We start from the raw sequence: 21,040 nt of genomic DNA, 5'->3' as shown, positions 1-21,040 counted from the left end.
TTTATAAATTTTCTTTCTTCAGGACATCGAATATTATTTATCTTATTCACCAGATTTGGTAATTTTGCCTCTGTATCTCTTCTTAATTATAGATCTGAAATGGGTGCTTATTTTGTCCCCATTGTTTCTATAGATACAATCATCCTGATGACTTTGAGATTCAGTGGAGTGTTTGGACCTAGCTAGCTTTCTTTGTGTTAATGGAATTGTTCTATATGTAAAAAGGTACACCCTTAAGAGAGGAGGAAAAAAAGGTTTCTAAGCAAACAGATAAAAATAAGAGTCTTCATTTGACTATCACTATCCTGTGATTTAGCAGAATGTTTTCTAACCCAGTCAACATTGGTAAGTCTCAGGAGCCTAAAATCAGTTGCATGTGTTGCAGATTTCACAAGCTTGCTATTAAGCATGGAAAATTTTTCAAAGCATCGGGACATTCAATGGCTGCATTTAATCTGTATGGGCTCTTGACTTCTCTTTAAAGCTGTAATCTTCTCTTCAACTAGCTTTAAAATATTAGTATTAAAAGAAGAGCAGTGGAACTATCGATAAGAATTTATATCCTGTGTCTGTTTGGAAATATAGCCATATCTTATGTTCATGAATGTTCCCTCTAAAATCAGTATTTCTAAATATCTGTAATAGCTCAGCACTTCCAGACTTTTCTTTTAAAATCACTTTATGCCCTAAAGTCACATTAAACACAAATTTACCAGAAACCAAGATATTTCCTGTCACACTTCTGTAGAAAGACAGTGCAAATAATTTTTTTCTCATGGTTTCTCACATCCCAGGAAAGTGAGAAACTCCTAGAAACAAATACAGCTTTCATAATTGCCCACATTTTAAGACCTTACAGGAGCAAGACTACAGGAAAAGGTATGGTTATGTTGTTTATTTAAAGGAATTTTAAAATTGGGAAAATTTGTCTCAAAATTTTCATATTGTTTACGATGATAGAGGTAAGTATTCCACATTTTTACTCAGAAACAACAACACAACTCACAAAAACTAAATCCATTTTGTACAGATAATCTTACAAGGCAAAGCATAAAGAGAATAATTAAGGCAAGAAAAAAAAGTGTGTTTTTTTTTTATTATTTTTTTAATAGTTATGAGGTGGAAAAAAAGTAAGAAGGGTGCTTCTACAAGCTTAATCTAGTTCAACATCAATTCCACAATAACAAATCCCATTTCCACTTTCTCAGGAAAATTAAGCAATTAGTGTCTTTTTTCTCCCTGCTTTCCTCTGGCTCCCTCTAGCGTCTCAAAGTGTATATTACATTTAATCCTCACTAAGTAAGCAAAGACTTATTACTTATATTTTCAAATTAATGATATTGTGATGCTGCCTTATTGTCGGACCTAGAGGTTATAACATTGGTTTATAACATTTCATCTGGAAAAAAAACAAACCGTACAGTTTGCAAATCCAGTAAGACAGAGATGACAAGAGGTTGAATTTTGCCATGCTTTAATTCCAGAATATAACAAGTAGAGACTTGTATCATCTGTTTAACCTATAGCAATTGGTGAAATTGTATTTTTTTTCCTCATAAGAGAGTCTATTTAATCAACAGCATCCTTCAGTCTCCAGGAGCACATCCAGTGGTGAACATACCCCTAGCTTATCTTTGCAAAACAATAGCTCCAATGACATCAAATGTAACATTTTTCATCAATATTTCAACACAGTATACATAAGACAATAAATTCTCACTACTTGACAATTCTTCCCTAATGTAATCTAAGCTAATGCTGTTTCATATTTCAGTATGCAACATCTGTCAGTGTTGCTAAACACTGATTGCACATACTTATCTCAAAAATATGCCTTGATTGCTAATTGAGAACAGATGAATACTTAAGTTCATAGAAGTTATTTTGCTGCTGATTCTAATAAAAGGGATAGTCCTTTGAGGGAGATGAAGATAAGAGAAATGGAGAAATTAGTTGCTGGATTCTAATAATGTAAATAAAGACTGAAATTATTATACGGTCTGAAAGGTTAATAAATCAGCAAATTGGCATTTTTAATGAAAAATAGACAAGAAACAGGTCTAGTTTGTTAAAAAAACATTTCTGAAGTTCTTTCATAGTTTTTTTTTAATGCTTTTCATCAATAAATTTCAATTTTTATCATAATCAAAGCAAGACTTATTTTTAGCAATTTACAGTTGGAGAAAATAAGATACTGACATAGAAGTTAGCTACATAATGTCTCTGCATAGACCAGTGCCCAAGTCTGCAATGGAACACGACATTTCTGGAGCTAGCACTCAGTTAATTCCCCAAGCCAGAATAAGCTATCTTCAACAAAACAATCAGAAAAACTCACACACACAAACCACAAAACCTCCTGTGATAAATAACTATGTTTAGGTGAAATGGAATAGTTTTCCTGTCAGATTGAAAATTAGGAAAAGAGCTGGAATAAAATGCAAGTATTCTATAACAACATGTATTCCTGAATTATTATTTTTACAACTAGCAACCAATGTCTGTTCACATTTGGGGAAAAAAAAATAAAATCTTATTTTCTTCAGAAGAGATTCTTCCCAAGCCTACATTATTCAATGCCTACACTCTTCTCCTTTGCATACTTTTCCATCTGTGAATTGCTCTTGCCTTCCTTGTGGACAACCAACAGTCCAGAAAAGCCGATCTCCTTTCCTCCAGCAAAGAATAGTGATCTCTTGAAATCCTCAACCTCAAACTACATTATCTTAAAAATGTTATATCTAAGAATAAGTTGCATGATTTATACAACTAAATCGTTGTTTTTAAAGGAATAGTGATTGCTGTACACATACATATATGATACATACAGATTGCATAATCAATATTTTTACCATGAAACAGTATTTAAATGATATGCTGGTAATATGGATATTACTTTTATGGCATATTTTTTCTACTGAAATAACAAATATGATGTTGAAAGACCCATGACCCTCTTTGAGCATGAAATATAATTAAGGTGTTTGTGTCAAACAGTGCTAAAATGTACATAACAGTTTTTCTTATGGGAGCTTCCAGCTATCAGTGATTAAGAAGAGTCTGTCAAAAATCATTTAAGTTCACAGGCAGAATTTGCAATCCCCAAGAAGTTCCAAACAGCATAAAGAATATTTGGTTTATCTATTGGGTTACTTGGTCTCATACAATTATTTCACTTTCTTCATAAGCATCTTCTGACTACAAAAACTTGCTGACAAGCCAGTTAATACCACTGGCTTTAGAGGGTGAGTTCTTTTTAAAAAAAAAAAAAAAAGATTTTTTTTTTTTAAATAAATTAACTGCTATCAAGGCATTTTGCTTTCAGTGTGACTACTACAGAAATCCCCAGAAGCAAGCCCAGAAAGGAGATGCCTTTTTAAGATTTCCCATAAGATACTCCATGCCTGTGTCTGCCACTTGTAGTGATACAACCTAACCAGACATCACCCTTTCCACTGGAGGCCTATTTTTAGGGTTTACAACTTGCCTACATAAAATCATTTGTGAAGTAAAGCAGTGTAAGAAGTTTCATCTCTTAAGATTTTAATCTTATAACATTAAAAAAAAAAATCTTCTGAAAGTTGAACTGCAGAGCTAGTAAGAAGATAAAAGTTTGAGAGAAGTGCGTTTCAAAATTTCGTGAGCTTTATAAGCTTCTTTTCCTTGTGTTTACTTACCCTTACAATGTAGCCAATAGACAAAGACTATAATTACATATTTTTTTAAAAAACATTGCTATTTTATCTTAAAGCAGGTACCTCAGAGAAACATTCTTAGTGTAAGCATGACTTTGATGTTACCAAAACAGAGACACAGCAAATGTAAGCCACCATACTAGTTACTGTATTAAAACAGAAAGTTAGCTGTTGTATTAAAACAGAAGAAGTACGGGCATTAAAGATATACTTAAACTTCTTTGCACCCTACTCCCTGTGCATTTCAATATCATTTCAGCAAACATTAAGCAGGAAAATTCAGGAAGTTGTAGGCTTAGCAACACAAACTTCTATATAATGATAACTCTCAGTAATTTGTTAGTTCAGCTCTAATTAAGTCTTTCATCAGAAAAGACAAACTCACAGGTGTACATTGCAGCCAATCCACATTGGCCCCTCACAGAACATCTCACAGGCAATAGTTGCTTTATATCTGATACTTGAACAAGAAAAATACAGACTTGTGAACCTAAGGAAACCTCATTTGTTTATTCACTTCTTTTCTCCTGCTCACAATTTATTTACTGTAAGTTAACTAAGTTACTATTTTCAAGCGTAAACATTTGAAGCATAGAAGTTTACATCCCTAATGATCAATATCCCCCTCACGCCATGGAAAGCCTAACTCCGCAGCTAACTGCCCTCTCATATTGAGCCCCCACAGCAGCTGCGTATTCCTACACCTGTCAGAAATTAAGTTTACCCTAGGAGCACCTGTCTGAAAGCTTGCATCGCGGGAGAGCTACCCTCACCTTCAGCCACACCTTCAATCTGCCGCTGCAAATAGAAATGCTCTTTTTGCCGTGCTTGAAGCAGGACAGATGGTTGAAAAAACTACCTGTACCTCATCATCATTAAGGGATAACTTCTGAAGGACGGGTTTGCACATCTCAGACCCGCCCTGGGTGGGGTACAGTCTGGCCCTGCCTCTAACAGAGCCTATAGACCTGTGAAGGGGCTGGCAGGGTAGCTGTAGCCCAGGTTTAACCCTATTTATTTTTTCTCTAGTCTCTATTTCTTCTCATTACGTTCATCCTCCCTCAACCCCCCTCAAAAAAAAAAAAAATTGTTAAGGCGGAAAACTACCGTTTAAACTCTTCACCTCAGCGAGAACCGTTGGGCTCTGACAGGGTGGCGCAACACGGGCGCCGTTGGGCTGTGACAGGGCGGTGCGAGCCGCCCCTGCTCCGTCCGCCGTCCCGCGCCCGGGGCGGGTGCAGAGCCGGGTGCAGCCTCCCCTGAGCGGGATAAAACCGGCGCTAACTCCCTCCCTATCCCCTCCGCGCTCTCGCTGCTGTCGCTTGGTCCTACCCTCGCTCGCGGTGCCTGGGAGCCACTAGAGGTAAGGGGCTGTACCCGCTCGGCTCTTGCGGTGCGCCCCTCGGGCACCCTCCCCCCTCTTTCACCGCTCCGTGGGGGCCGGAGCTCCGCGTCCCGCCGCTGGTGCCCGGAGCCGGAGGGAGCGGTGGCGGCCGTGAGGGTGCTTCGGGACGGCTGGGGCCGGCGTAGTGCTTGGTCAGGATCCTGGGTCCAGCTTTGTACGAGCTCCTGGGAGTTCTGTTTGAGTAGAGCAGACTTCTTTCAACTGCTTCTGGCCCATCTGTACGTCCCCTTCAATACCTGTACAGCTGCGTTACATCTGAGGTTTGGTACCTGGTGTTAGGTGTCCAATGTGAGTGTTCCTAGCCCAAGAAAATCAGGAGACTTGTGTATATGTTGGCTGCGTGAGAGTGAGCTTCATCCTTGGTCTTTCTGGGGAAAAGCAGTGACGTGAGGACACAGCAGGGCTGGAAACAGTAAGCCATGGAAATGGCAGAATGCTTTTGTGCTATTTTAGCAATGCCCTATTGGGTAGATGCAAAGTAGAGTAATTTATATTAGAGTAGAAACAAATTTGTTTTATAGTTGTTGAATAACTCTTCCTGTTTCTCTTGAAAATGGTTTTGGATACCAATTTCGGTCAATGGAGATAGCTCAATTAGAGCGTTACAATGCCATTGCTCTCATGTTTCTGTTGTGGTTACTTCTCTAGTCATTGCTAGGATTATTATAGCAGTGTTTTCTTAATTGATCAGGGAATTTTAACACACTGCCTTTGGTAAAGAACTATGGTCCTTTGGAAACGTTCATTACAGGAACGGCTGTTGTGGTGAGCTAGTTCTGCTCGCAAGGCTTGGGTTGGTTGGCAGGCCTGATCTCACAACAAGACTGGAATTTTCATTACATGTTCTTGGTGTTAAAGTTAGAAATTTACTGTAACAAGAAGTGCAGTCCATGCATTGCAATGCATTGAATCAGTTCTGGACTTTGATTTTGCTTCATAATAAACAGTGTCTTTGTACTTAAGCTTATTTGGCTATGTACATATTATAAATCATTTAGACTAGTTTACACTAAACAGTTGCATGCCCCATAGCACAGAACACTGCATAGAGGCCTGTTTGGTAATATAGAATATTCAAAGAGCAGGATGGAAAAATAAGGAGTTCTTGAATTGCCATAGGTTGGAAGTCTTCATTATGATGCAATTGATTACAATGCTAATTAGTGATTATTACATCGTTATACAAAAGCCAAAGGCTGATGAAATGTTTTAATTGTTTTATTTCCAGCATCTGATTCCAAGTTTGTTTGTTATTTCAACATTCTGGAGTACAGTGTAGCTGAACCAAAAACACCACCCTGTTGTTCAACAGATTTATCTTCAGTGACTTCAAGGTCACTTAAGGAAGACAAATTGAGTGACCAAATCTTTGATGAATGTTCACTGACTTTCAGTTTGAGATTTAAAAATTTTTCAGATTTAAAGTATCTTGACCTTGCCAGATTTTCTTTTCTGTTAAAGTAGTGTAAATAAGAAAGAATTCTGTAGGCTTAGTTATGGCTAGTTTGTTACAGAATCTGTGGTATGTCATAAAAGTCAAAGTACATCAAACCTATTGTAGATTATATACGACTTTGCTTATATCTGTGTGAATTCTTGACATAGTTTGTTATTCTCTGTTTTCCGAGGCATATAGGCCATAAACTTGGGGTTGGAGCTACCTTAGCAGATTCTGTGATGCTTGTGGGAATCACTGTTTCCTTAAAGAACATAAATGACTTTACTCAAAAGAACTTAATAGGAAAGTCTAGGGAGCTGTCTCTTTGCTAGCACAAGGAAGCAGCACTTTTTCCATATGGAAAACTTACTATTTAATAAAGGTAGGCATAATTTAGTGTATAGAAAAGTTAAGGCTAAAACATGTCTTTATGTCAGTTTGGTGCAACTTTGTAGTAATCTGAGTTTAACATCTGCAGATACTGGTGGCCCCCTTCTGTTATATATGCTTTCCTGTAGGAACCGGAGGAGTGAACTTCTCATAAAACCTCCCTGATTAAATACCCACATAAGTAATACTTTTCACCATTTAAATATGAGTAACTCCACTGAAGAAGACTTAAGTGATGCTATTTGTATGCTTAAGGAAGTCCTACCTTAATTCAGATAGGACTAAGATGCTCAAACATCTCATTTCCTATAGATAACTAGTCTTGTATTCGATAGGACATTCAGACAATAAAAAGAAATGTGATTTTTAAATGACACTTTTTGGGCTCCAAACACTTGTATAATGTACTTTTTTTTTTTCCCCCAAATAAACTGCATGTACACAGGATCTCTTAATATGTGGTTTAAAAACAAGTTTGTTAGCTCACATGCATTAATTGTTGTCAGACAATGTTTACACAGCTACTAGATCCTTGGTTTTGTTGTTGAAGCATTTAATGACAGTAAAAGGAAGTGGATTTTTATATTTTTCCATGCATTTTGATTTTTTCACTTGGCCAAAGAGCATCTCGTGATGTTTGTCTAGCAAGCTTTAAATAATATAACAGGTTATGGGGTAATGCAGTAACTTCAAGGAGGTGCAGGCTATTCTATCGTACCTTATTACAGTGTGTAGAGTACAAGGGTTCTGAGTTGCTGATGTTTTCACTGCCCCATTTTCCAGTTTAGGAGCAACATAAACTATTTTAATTAATATTGTGTCACCAAAAGGTTTTGAAATGGCCAATTGAATTCTGCCAAGATAGAGTCTTTTGATGAAAACATATCTTTATTGATTGTAGAAGAAGAAAATCATTCTTAAAATGAAATCCAGAGAAAAATCATATCCCTCAGAGAAAATTTCTGAGTGGCAGGCTGAGATTAACATCATAAAATTGAATTTGTGCTGCAAACCTTTGATGTAATCAGCAGCTGGGAGATGGTGTTGCCCTTACTGTGCTCCTTCTGATTGTGGTAAATTATTGTGTGGAATGAAATAAGTGTTTCTTGTGTCACTCATTGAAGAAATACAAACAAGGTATTACTAGGTGGTTCTAGCTAGTTAAAATGGTCTGTATTGATTCCTGGTCTCGGTATCTTGCTCCCTTGGCCTGTAAAGCGGCACCTTCACATCGCAGGGGAGGTCTGCTGGTCACTCAGCAGTGACTCCTCTGGCTGACTAGCGTGTAGTCCATCCGGGTCTCCAAGGAAGTCCTGTTAAATCTTAAACTGGAAGTTAGTGGCAGGCTGGCAGGGCCTCCAGGATGAATGTGAGGGGATGAAACCACCAAACCAAAGTCAAGAGAAAAGTGTGGAATAATGCAAGTTCTGGCAGAATACATTAGAACAAAGAGGTGGGAAATAGAGATGTTGATGACTGAAGTATTTTAATTGTTGCTCAACATCTGATTAGAGGTATTAATTACTTGAAATATAAAACCTTTTTTTGTCTTATATGCACAGACACAAGAATGCACATCTTAAAGGAGCCAGTTATTATATCTATTGTGTAATGTGCTGAATACTAATTGGTTTGAAGTTGTTGCTATTAACTACTTCAAATGTATTTCTTATCTTTGTCCTGTTGTTTAGTGTCATTTCTTTGGTTATCATTCCATTTTAATTTACCTAACCTCATGTCCTTTTCTTTTTCTACCATTATGCCCTCTGCTTTCTTCCCTGCAGCCTCTGCCTCTCTATTTTATTCCTATTTCTCACTTAAGCTTTCTCATATTGCATTTCTTTTCTAATTTATTCCATTGCATGCACGTGCACCCTGCTGTTTCACAAACGGCAAGATATTGTCGAGCTGTATTTTCAGATTCACAGATATAAGATTCTGAATAGTAACTTATGTAAATAACAAAGTTGGGACCAGCAGCACGGGCATTGCGGAGTATCAGCAAGCTTACAAAGGCAGCATTATGTCACTTCTGCATCTTTAAAAGGTTTTAGCTCTAATTGCAATGTATCTTAATTGTGGCTATTAGAGGGACTCGTTCTATATTGTGGACAGTGAGTGAGTGTAATCTTTTAGTTCTGGAACAAATATCTTTGCTGATTACTGGAGATAACACGTCATTCTTAAGGACAGTGCAGTATTTACAGGTTAAAGTAAATTCTGAGAAATTTGTGGTAGCTTTGACTTGCATTCTGTTTTGTTACATTTAAGTAAAATACTTTTTTCACTAACTACAAAAATGTTAGAATGTCAGATACAGAATAGATGGGAATAGGAGAATGAGGTGGGTTAGGAACACACAAACCTTAGGAATTTGTTGTCAAAACCTACCCGGCTCTGCTTAAAACATATTTCAGAACACTTTACCACAATGATGAAGCTAAAGAGGGTGAGATAGCTGACATGCTGTTTCATGTGGCCATCAAAGATACTGTTGTTTGGGCAAATAGCGTCTTGATAGGTGCACGTTGCTTTTATAAAATTTTCAATAGTTACTTTTGATCAGTTTGGCCAACTTAACCTTCTCTAAATACTTGAATTTTGAATCCAATATAAACAGTTAGATGCTGCTCATCTCTTAATACTTTCAGGTCTGTAAACCAATTTCTGTATACCCCCTCCCTCAACCCCCCCCCCCCCCCGCCCCGTTGTCATGTATTTAACTGGATTTTGAAACAACTGACTTTGTATTGCACAGGATGCAGAGAAAAACAAAATAAGTAAAAATACAAAGCCAGAAAAGGTTTTCTGATGGGATGACTGTCATCTGTAGAGTGATTTTAATTTTTTTTTTTTGGGGGGGGGGGGGGGGGGTTGGGGAGGAATACAAAGTCCTTCCTTCCCTAGGTAAGCTATAAATACCTATTCAGTACCTCTCATTATGGGATGTTTTGAGGAGGCTTTTCTGTCAAAACTGGTGTTTTATTACATGAACTGTATGAGATTATATCTCAGGCAAGTTCACTTCCTAGTTCTAAGGACCTTGACACATTAGAACTGAAGAATTCTGAAGTTTGCATTCAGAATTCAGGATGTCTTGTATGAATAAGTGATTCCTATAACTGTAGCTAATAGTTTAATATTGTTCCAAGTTTCCTTTATGCTTTTGAATAAGCTCTATCTATAAACATAAAGCCAAATAGAGAATGTAAGCCATAGACTTCAGTGGGAGCAAAACAGAACCCATGTCTTTCACTTCAAATGGCTGTGAATATATGCTTAGAAACGTGTCCAAAAGCATACCTCCTCCTCTTTGCAGGCTTAAAGTTTTTGATTGGACTTCTAAATACATTGCAGCTTCTGTAGAACTATAATTGTATTCAGCTATTCAAATGGAAGATTTGATACTGTGTAAATGGTCCAAAGTAGTTAAAATAGCACACCTGAAGTCCTTCAAGCTGTGTAGATTGGGATAATTTTCCAAGAGGCTTGTGCTGTGGTTCCAGTGTGAAATGCTCACAGAACTAGAGACAGCAGGGTGGAGATGTAACAAGTTAGAGGCGGAATGAACTGGAATGGCTTTAACTAAGAACATTATTTTGACAGTCATGAGGGAGTACTTTTTGGCAGTGAAATGAGGGCAGGACAAACAGAAGTGTATTAGGTTGCAAGCAGGGAGAAATAGGGAGCTGGACTGAGGAACTTGATTTAAAGTTGGATTACAAGCTAATACAACGAATCAGATCTGCTTGAGTGGGCAGAGCTGGAGGAATTTAGCATGTGCTGATAAGCTTACATGCAGGCGATACATGCCTTTGGCAATATTTGACTTTGTGGAAACAGATTTTACCTTTCTAAAGGAATAGTCTGATTTATATGAACTTTTTTTGCTCTGTTATCACCTTCAATAAATAGTTTTGATAAAGCTAATAGACAAAGAATGTATGTGCACGTGTACACGTAAGTATATGATATTTCTAGGGAAGTCATGGTATTCTTTGAAGAAAAACCTTTATGCAAAGTACTTTTTATCTTGTGCATTAAAATACCTTGATCTAAAAAAAGTTAAGCAAGGGGGGTAGTTAGGGACAGTTATATTAACACAAATTAATATACTGTTTTCTACTTTTCTCAGTCTTCAGCCACGAAGGGCAAACATAAAAAGGTCAAGAGGTTCTTGTAAACCTTCATTTATATAAGAGTGAATTTAGAATGATTTGTCCTTAGTGATAGCTGTTTATTAATTCCTTACAGTTGTGGTCTAAAACAAATGTGTATAAATAGATTGTATACTAGCAAATTCTAGTAATTTGTTTAATTTGTGTTGAGTTCTCTTATGCATCACTTACTCAGCAGTGGGTCTTCAACTAAGAATATTTATCTTGATTCTATATTTCTGATGCAGAAAATTACAACTTACAGCTTCATATTCAATACAGTACAAAACTGGGTTCTGCTACCTTATGGTGTTTTACACCAATTGAACATTCCCATAGCACAAGTATAAATGACTATATGATATGCAGGAGGAAAAGAAAAAGCACATCTTAAAGACCTAGGATTTGGCTTATCGTTCAAATATTACCTTCGCAGCCACCATTGTATAAATGTTATGAAAAAGGTGAATTTTCTTTGCCTAGCCAATATCTAGAAATGTATCTCTAAAGTTTGGATAGAACAACTATTCAGGGCATAAAGCAAAAAAGAAAATTACTGTTTTTCAGTGAACATAATACTTTGTATGACTAGAAATTAAAAAAATAAATAGAAAAATCAAATTCTAAAGCTGAGATCAATAATATCTCACACTGTGGGCATACACCAAAGTATTGCTTTAAAAGTAAACTAAGTGTATTTTAGCCTAACAAACTCTTGCTCTCATAATTCATTTCTCAGGTTCCTCTTCCTTTGCCTTTGATATTCTGGCTGAGTTTGCATGGACAGTCCTCCTGCATTGATAGGTTGCCATGCCAGACTTTTCAGTTCTTTTTCTCAGTGGTTGAGCTCTTCATCTCATGTTGTTGTCAGCAGTTAAGACCATTCCCATAGTTCTGTGTCACTTAAGGCTTTTATTAATAGTAGTAATAATTGTCTCCCTTCAGCTGCTGCGGTGTAGAATTTAGCAATAGTCTGAATTAAATTTTCTTTAAACTTAACTTAAAAGGCTGCTTCTGTTTCCTTTTCTGCTTTGTAGTCTTTTCTGAATTATTGTAGGAACTGCGCTTTCATGCTCTTGCATGATTGTTGTATTACTTCCTTTAGCTGGCTGTTATCTGCTGCCACATACTTTGTACTGCTCAGTTTCTGTCTCCTGAGATTTCAGCTTTGCTGTCTCCTCTTTTGGTTGACCTTTTCCATCTGTACTGTTCTAGCACCCTATTACTGGCACCTGTTTCATTTCACATATTTTTGCAAAGGGTGCAGGATATGGAAATACTTTGCATTTGGGCTCAGGTAGACACTGCCAGTTTATTGTAGGAATTCTTCATGTAAAGGCACAGATGATAAAGATATTGTTCATCTGTGTAAGTTTTTTAGTAACCAATACTTTTACATAAGTTGACCCAAAGGAGACATATTTGGGTGTGTTACTAGTTCCTCTGAGAAGTCTTAACAGGACAAATATATATTTTTAGATAAGCTGACTATTTAAATATCAAATTATTTATGTTCAGATGTTTTCTCATTTTGAGGATGCCATTGGGAGTACTCTGTAAATATGTTACACTTATGAATGCATGAATGCAAAAAAAAAAAAGGCTTGAGGTGACTATGAGACAGCAGTTTTCTCCCCAAGACTTTGTTTGAAGCAAAACTAGTACAGAATCCAGCTAGTAAGCTGAAGTGTTTTTAAAACAAACATGCATCAATTTTTAAAAACAAAAAAAGTAGAACTTGTTTAATGAGGAAGATCTTGTAAGTACTGTTGTCTGAACAGGCACTGTAATAGTTTCCTGGAAATGCAGTTCATAAGAATCTCATGACTAGTAGTCATTTTGGACAGTTCCAGTAAACTATTTTTTCTCAGTAGTGGTTGAAATCTATTACGTTGACAAATCTTTCAGACAAGGGACACATGAGTTAGGAAGAATGAACAGTCTTGTTCTACTACATGTTACTGACTGCAGGTCTGCCCCCATCTTCCTTTTGGGTCACATCTGTAGGAGATGATGCTCAGTGGTTGAGGGTAGAATTTTTCACTGTTCTAGGTGTCATTTCTGTCCCTGACCCACCTCCTGTTCTGTCCTTCTAGCACCCCGTTTCTGTCTTCCTTTATCCTTCTAGGAACCACAGACTCTTTACTGACACCCCTGTTCCCCAGCCATCCCTATGCTCTAGTTTGCTGCTGGGTGTGAACAGCACTGCTTGTAGGAGGTGGAAAGTAGGCACGGTACACTCCACCAATAGAAACTTAGGACAAAAATAGTGGCATGTGCCCATCAGATCTAAGGCAGGTTGTGTGAGATGGTGCAAGACTCCTGTTGCTGATATTTCAGTATTGTGATAGTACTGGTATGTAACATTGGTCCTGTTTGTTACTGCATAAATTTAAAATAGCAGCACATCACTGTCCCATTGTATATATAAGCTATTAATGGGTAGCTATTTCAATGAAAGTGTTAGTGGGATATTGGCAACAACTAGAAAATATTTCAAAATGTCATCAGCTTTTCTGTAGCTCCCCTTTTCAAATGTTGATTCAACTGCTTGACTGTGTTTTGCTTTTGTTTGTGTTGTGTTTTCTTTTTTTAATCGCATGTGACTTAAAATCATCTTGACTTTTTTCTGTTTTCAGGTGCCAGCTATGAATGTATCAGTACAGGCTGTGGCAGTGTGGGGCAAAATTGCTCCCTCTCACAGCATCACTGCTATTATGATTACAGATGACCAGCAGACTATTGTTACAGGAAGTCAAGAGGGACAAATATGTCTCTGGGATCTTTCATCAGAATTAAAGGTTTGTGTCTGCCAAATTGATGGATTGGAGTTTTCTATTTTATTACCAACAGTGGAATTATCCAGACTCTTGCACTTTAATTATTAAAGTGTGAGACTTGTTATAGGAAACTCGTGAAGCAAAGTTATAAATGTTGAAATACCTATATGAATAACCTGTTATTTGCAGACTTCAGAAAACTTTTCATAGATGAACATTGACCTGTATAATTATAATTTGAAATTGTGCTGTGAGTTCCGCTGTTACTCACAGTAGTATAAAATATATGCTACTATTTTAATTCATATCCTGTGAAGTGTCTTTTTCTTTAAACTAGTTGGTGAATGTGGCCTAACATTTCAAGATTAAACACCTATTTACAAAATCAGAGCTGTCTACCAAGTTAATGGGAAAACTTGTGAAAAGATGGAAGTAGTAAGATTAAATATTGGGAATACATATTATTGGTATAATTAAGCTGCAAACCTACTGGCTTATTGCTGCTCTTTCACACTTATTTTCCTCAAAATGGAATGGAGTCAAAGCAATGCTAACTTTTGACTGTGTTCCTAGAGGGATGGCTTTGTTTTAGTTTTTGATGTCATCTGAGCTCAAATATGGCTTGAAACTTTAGTTTGCTTTTTTAATGGGGCTACCTCTTTCCTTTAAGATGACCTTTGCATTTAGTGAAGCTCATCAGAGTCAAAGGGGTTACTTAAACATAGTATTAAGCACATACTTAAGAGTTTTGCTGTATCAGTTCCCTACTTTGCTTTACCACTCTTGCTGTATGTAGTACAGCGAGGGCCGGAGTTTCTGTACGTTACCTGTTCTATTACATTTGACACTCTGTAATCACTGTAGTCTTGAAATTGCTTCTTCTGAAGAATTTACAAAGACTGTACTTCCTACTGCCAGTGTGCAAACTGCATAATCTGTGCACATTTCTGTGCATCCCAGAAACATCATTCAAGAACATAAGAATATAGTGCACATTGTCACTTACTGATAACATCTACAAGTAGTATCTCTAGCTTTTAGATCTTGGTAGCTTATACAGAAAACACTCTGTTTAAGTTAAACCATTGTATTATTCTCCTAGATTTCATCTAAAGAAATTCTCTTTGGCCATACTGCTTCTGTAACTTGTTTGGCAAAAGCAAGAGAATTTGAGAAACAACCATACGTAGTAAGTGCTACTGAAAATGGGTAGGTAACTGAATCCTCAATTATTCATTTCCTGAATCAAGAAATGTATGGCATATATAGGTCAGATTCTGCATTTAGCAGAGGGCTTTTAATCCATTTCCTCTATGCTATGAAAAGAATAGCATTTACTTATGATAATGACTGTATTTCTCATATATGATAGGCTAACTCGGAGCTAATGTCTTGGACAGCAGAAGGGTTTGCCAGTTTCAGGTATCTAGTTAGTGGTAAGGAGAATGAATTATTCAGAGGATCAGCTAGGCTCCATTCAAATGGAGAATAACAACCTGCAGGAGGGAATCAAGAGGTTTAAAATTTTAGTATTGTGGTGTTTCCTTCCTGAGTTCAGTCTCAAGAACAGAATCGGTAAAGGAGGCTCATGTACTATGTCCAGTTTATGCTTGCTCAGTGACCAAATCTGACTAGCTATTTTGCAGTATGTCCTTCTAGAGGCTCCTGATCTTGCAGATTTTCTACTATGTTTGTTGTGACTTGGCCCAGCACTTGAGTCAAACTAATTTCTCCAGTTCTTGCAGGGTAACACTTCAGACTTTTTTCTCTGAATATTTGATAATCCTGTCAGCTGGAATTTGAAGCCCATGTCTTCAGGCTTTCAGCTTTTGAAAGCAGTTAGAACCAGCTTCTTACTTCCTTATGGGTTTTTCTTAAACAGCTTTGTCTTTCTACTTAATACTGTTCCCTTCTCATATTAGGTTCGTCTTTTCCATTTAACAGGACAGCTTTAAAACCTCTTCCTATGATACGCTCCTGCCAATTGTCTTTCTTAAGTTACATCTCTCATCATCTTAAGGGTACTATTTTCTCATTGGAAAGCTTGTTTATCCTTTCCAACCAGCCCCAGCTGCTAGGATCTGTCTAATTCTATCAATCTTTGGTTTACAGGAAGGGGATAACTGAACAAACTGGTTTGGGCTTCTGAACCCAAAACTGTTTACTTCTATCTGCCCAGTGGGATGGTCTATCCTGTAAAGACTGTGCAGAAAGGGAGATAAGTCTACAGAACTTCTTTTATTGGCCTCTTACAATTCTAATCAAATGTTCAGAGAGGAAACTATTTTTCACCCTAATTTTGAAGTTCTGTTAGTGCAGTGTTATTTCCAGATCATATAGGGAGAGAAGATACTGTGTTTGCAAAAAAAAAAAAAAAAGCTGGGATGAAACATGTTAAGAAACAAACGACTTTTTTGCTATAGATATGCTGTGAAGAAAAGTTCATATTCTGAAGGTTCTGCATCTGAGCATATCATTGGGCTTGCTTGGAATGGATATTGGTAGGACTAGTCTTTCAGGCCCTTTTAAATGTGTACTTTCTACCAAATTATAGCTTACCTCTCATCTGTACTGAGTACAGGCAAAGCATCTATCACTGACTGCTGGAAGGTTGCAATGTGAAGTTGAGATAACTACCAATAGTAAACCTCATCTTCAGGAGATGTGGAGTCTCTTCAACTGTATTGTCTGGCCTGTGAATCATTCAGTTCTCTTCCACTTTCAAGCCTCCATCTCCTTGGAATGAGGAAATTGTGTGGAAGATGTTTGTTTCCCCAATGCCTAAATCCCATGTCAGTATCTTGAGTGTTTCTATAACTGACTTACTCCAGAAGGATGAGTATCAGACACTTTCTACTTCTTATATGCAAATGTTGAGATTAATCCATAACGATTCAGAAGCTTTTGCTGATGTCCTTTGTCTGCATGTAGTATGTGCTGTAGGACAGGATTATCAACGTGTTACATTACTTGTTCCTTGTTGTACACAAAGCAAATTAAGTGCAATGTACAGAAGCTGAAGTTGTATTCTAGTCTAATATGTGCATGTTTGCATGTATGAATAGCAATGTAGCTGAAGTGGTGAAGTTAATTTTCATATTTTGACATGACCAAGAAGAAATTCATTGCTTTAAAATGACTAGCAAAGTGTGAGAATTAAGTTATGATTTTTAGTCTACAGACTGATACGCTGTGTAGGTATAGATTATAATTCTCCCATTTAATTGAAAAATGTAAATTAAGTAGTATTTTTAAATTCACAAACTGAAAGTTGGTGTGTAGAATAAAATGCAAGTCACTGAGTATTTCTGATATATTAAAATATTTTTTCATAATGCGTTCAAGTCCTCTTACAGAAAATGTCTTAGAATATAATTTGAAAAATCATAAAATTACACAACATTTAAATTATGTTTCTGTTTTACTCTGATTTTCAAAGCATGCTGAATATCTTGATGAGGAAGACTAGCAGTCTTTCTCAGACATTACTCTTAAATGTAACTAAGTGCAGCTGTAATTGTTGCACAGACATTCACTTTGTAAAGACAGTTCAGGAACAGCCTCACGGTGGCACTGTTCATTCTTAACAGAATGCACCAGTTCCCCTCGATGCTTGTTCTGCAGCAGCATTCAGTTTTTGTTTTTCAAAACGCGTGGTTTAAGTTCAGTGAAATGAATCATTTTCAGTAGGATGTCATTCCAACGAATGATAGTTACAGTGACACTTTGATGAGCAGTAATGGCAGTATACCTACAATTTCTTGTAGACAAGAGTTGGCCTTAAAGTCAGGTTTGCTGTGAGGTACCAGGGTGTAATTACCAAAACAAAAAGAAACAGATACTGTATGTCATCCCCTGCTAATGACCACAACATTTTCTTATCCAGTAATCTGTAACAAAAAGCCCATGAACGATCAGACTGCACTTAAGTACAGCACTAAAGAAAAGCTTGGTGGCACAAAATTATTCCAGCCGAGTGGAAATGACAGAATAATATGAAATTGTTTTTGGCAGGGAGATGTGTGTTTGGAATGTCGCTAGTGGACAGTGCATTGAGAATGCAAAGCTTCCTTATAGGCACACAGCAATCTATGTAAGTATAGCAACTTTTCATGGAATGTCTGTTCATTACAAGAGGAGTTTGCTTTATTAACATGATTTTTCAGAAGCATAGCTAAAATAGACTTCAGAGAAAACTTGTTGCATTAGCTTGGTTATTTTTCCTTTTGACCTTCTTCTAAGAAAATAACTAGAATTTATGTTCATCTGTATTCATTATTCAAATCAAACTGATTTTAAGCCACAGATGTCTAGAATGCCATGTCACTTAATATATTATAAAGTTTGGTCATCAGGTAAAGTGCCACTGTCTTGTAATCTTTACTTTTGTCCTGTGTTAAAATGGCATGGGAACTTCAAGTTTAATGTTAGTTTTTTGATGTATTTTTGAATTACATGTCATCAAGGCAAATATAGTGAGCCAGTTTGCATAATATCTTATTTTCAGACATGTCTGAAAGGTTCTGATGCTTAATGGCCATCTTCTAAAAGACTGCTCTGCCCCACTTCCAAAAATGCACTTTCATTCATTGCAGAATTCAGGGGCAGATTACTGAGTTGTTTGGTTTTTTTTTCAGAGGCCAAACTACTTTACTTTAAATCTTTCTTTAGATGATCCCAAGTTTTTGGCTTTAACTGTATCAGGTACACTAAATATCCAGATATTAGAGTATGGGGGAGTTTAAAATGTGTGTGCACGCACAGATATTATTTAGGAGCCCAGCATGTGTGAATTTGATTCAGAGAGATGTTTTTATTTCTGGAAGTATTAGTAAAAGAAGAGCTCAGGGTTCCTTGGTTAATTAAAATGCTGCTTATGTTCAGTGAGGAAGTCTATGGTGGAACTAAGTCTCCAAATGATGAAAATCTGAGACCTCACTGAGTTCTCATGTGATTCTTAAACTATGGGTGAATTCAGCATTCAAATTCTTCAAATCTTCCAGAAGACATTGTGTTTTTCATGTCAATGTTTTGGTTGTGATGAATTTGAACATAATTGTCGAAGATAAAAAGAAGGAAAAACTTAGGTAAACTACCAAATAAAAAATATTGATGAATAGCTTCTCAACAATGTATATGTTTACTTATACATACACATTTCAGTGCATATATAAACAGCATAAAAAGATATTCCTCTAATTTATATGTGTATATATAATAAAGCATATATGCTTTTGTTTGTACATACATGCAATATTAATGCCCCCAGCTATGTAACTGAGGCACAGTATGATCTGTGTTGCTTAATTAGATCTTAATAGTGAGTTATGGAGAAGTTTGCAAAGAAGCAGACAGATCTGGCCTAGCTGATTATCTGATAATCTGTGTCCTTTTGTGATGATCAGAAACAGGAGCTTAATTCTTATCCTTCAAGTAGGAGAAACAAATACTTCAGAAGTGTTACTTCTCTACTAAGAGGTGAGGAGTCTAATTATGGCTAGATAATTATTTTTCATCTATAGCTTTGACAAGATGGCTAAAGAAAAATATGAATATCTAAGAAAACTTTCATAGGAAAGAAAATAATGTGACTAGGACAAAGTTATTCTTAAAATTCAATTTTCAAGTATTAGTAATTGCGTATTTGTTTTGCTGTGGGTTTTTTGTTTGTCTTTTTTTCCTTTGAAGAATAGCTGTGTGGCATAATAGGACCTGAAAAAGCATACTTTCATACAGAATGTAGTCACCTGGGAAATGTAGTGCATACTGTCTTTGATAACATCACTGTTTTAAAATGTCGCTTTATTTTTAATTAATGCTATCTTATTTAGTGTTTCCTTTTGTTCAACGTAGATGGTTCTGGCATAAATTGCAAATATCAAGCAGGACTAACAATATTTGCAGTTTGAAATGAAACTTAACACCAGGGTCAACTCCTAACCATTTGTGGGACCTTAAGCAGTGTGGAATCTCTTCTTAGAGGACTGGCTATACAAATATTCCTGTTCTAGCCTAGTTTAAGAGTACCAGTTACAAATGTTTCCTATGTCTAAGCATTTTTCCTTCTTATTGTTTATTTCTGTGACAATGGTTATCCTATTCTCACTTACTTATCTTTTGGTTTTAGACTTCAATTATTTAACTGATAGTCTGAGAATTATCTAGCTAAAATTAGTACAGAGAATTTGAAGCAAAAGGCAAAATTCTAAGGTTATTGGATATTTGTCTCTGACTACATAACATCCTTAAAAAATGAGAGCTTGAAAGCTTTTTTAGATGTTATTGCTTATGTATTCATAGCAATTGTGTACAACTATGAACAGATATAACATGAAATGCAAATATATTTGCACATAAGACACCTCACAAAAAAATCTTCATAGTCAATCTGCACCCTTGTCATCTGTTGTCAAGTACTCTTCTGTGTGTTTCCTCTATTTGATTTTTGAGAACGAATCGTTCTTTTGAACACCAAAGCAATTAGTGTCATGCTGAATAATATCTCAGAGTAGAAATTCTTTCTGGAAAATAATTGAAAATTCATTATGAATCCTATGTGGTTTTTACCTGAATTTTTTCCCACGTCTTTATGTACCTCTTGGTAATGGGAGTTTGATCTCATCTCCCTCCAAACACTTGATCTCAGAGAAACAAGTAGCAAATTCCTTAGCAATTTATAATTAGAATTAACACCTTGATTGTTTCCAAAAATCCTAGTAGTCAGGCAGGGCAGATAGCACTTTTAATATTAAGTACCTCTTTTAAAATATGTCTATATTAAATTGTTATAAATGTATGTGGAACACTTGTATCATAAGCAAAAAGGTGTATTGACTCATGCTGTTTACTGTATATTTTTAGTAATTCTTTGATTGTTAAATAAAAATCCAAGTATGATATGCTTAATATAAAAAATATGCATGTGCATTTGCATAGCTCTGTTTGCTGACTCTTCTCTCCATTTGCACAGTACTACCATTGTTCATTCCGAATGACAGGTGAAGGCTGGCTTCTTTGTTGTGGAGAATATCAAGATGTTCTTATTATTGATGCTAAAACTTTGGGTGTTCTACATGCTTTGTCTTCTCAGTCTTCTGATTGGATAAATTGTATGTGTATTGTTCACTCCGCAAGAATTCAAGGTATACATTATAGATGTATTTATGTAGGTCAAT

At 36.3% G+C, this 21,040-nt stretch overlaps 1 protein-coding gene across 6 annotated transcripts in view; it reads left to right on the top strand.

Moving 5' to 3' along the window:
• The first annotated feature begins 4,274 nt into the window (after nucleotides 1–4,274).
• WDR72 (WD repeat domain 72) overlaps nucleotides 4,275–21,040 on the top strand; it is a 121,128-nt gene continuing 104,362 nt past the window's right edge. For 2 of the 6 annotated variants that reach the window (XM_040570307.1, XM_040570308.1), the window contains exons 1-5: nucleotides 4,275–5,058; nucleotides 13,725–13,886; nucleotides 14,968–15,074; nucleotides 17,880–17,958; nucleotides 20,836–21,007. In XM_040570307.1, coding sequence (XP_040426241.1) covers nucleotides 13,734–13,886; nucleotides 14,968–15,074; nucleotides 17,880–17,958; nucleotides 20,836–21,007 — 511 coding nt within the window. In that variant the 5' untranslated portion in view covers nucleotides 4,275–5,058; nucleotides 13,725–13,733. Of the gene's footprint in view, nucleotides 5,059–13,724; nucleotides 13,887–14,967; nucleotides 15,075–15,809; nucleotides 15,887–17,879; nucleotides 17,959–20,835; nucleotides 21,008–21,040 lie in introns of those variants that run through there. The other 4 variants (XM_040570312.1, XM_040570309.1, XM_040570311.1 and 1 more) reach the window with 4 other exon arrangements.

The sequence above is a fragment of the Cygnus olor genome, chromosome 11 (assembly GCF_009769625.2).
Source record: "Cygnus olor isolate bCygOlo1 chromosome 11, bCygOlo1.pri.v2, whole genome shotgun sequence".
Classification (NCBI taxonomy): domain Eukaryota; kingdom Metazoa; phylum Chordata; class Aves; order Anseriformes; family Anatidae; genus Cygnus; species Cygnus olor.
The sequence above is the reverse complement of the archived record's forward strand: the minus strand, read 5'-3'. Positions and strand labels throughout refer to the sequence as shown.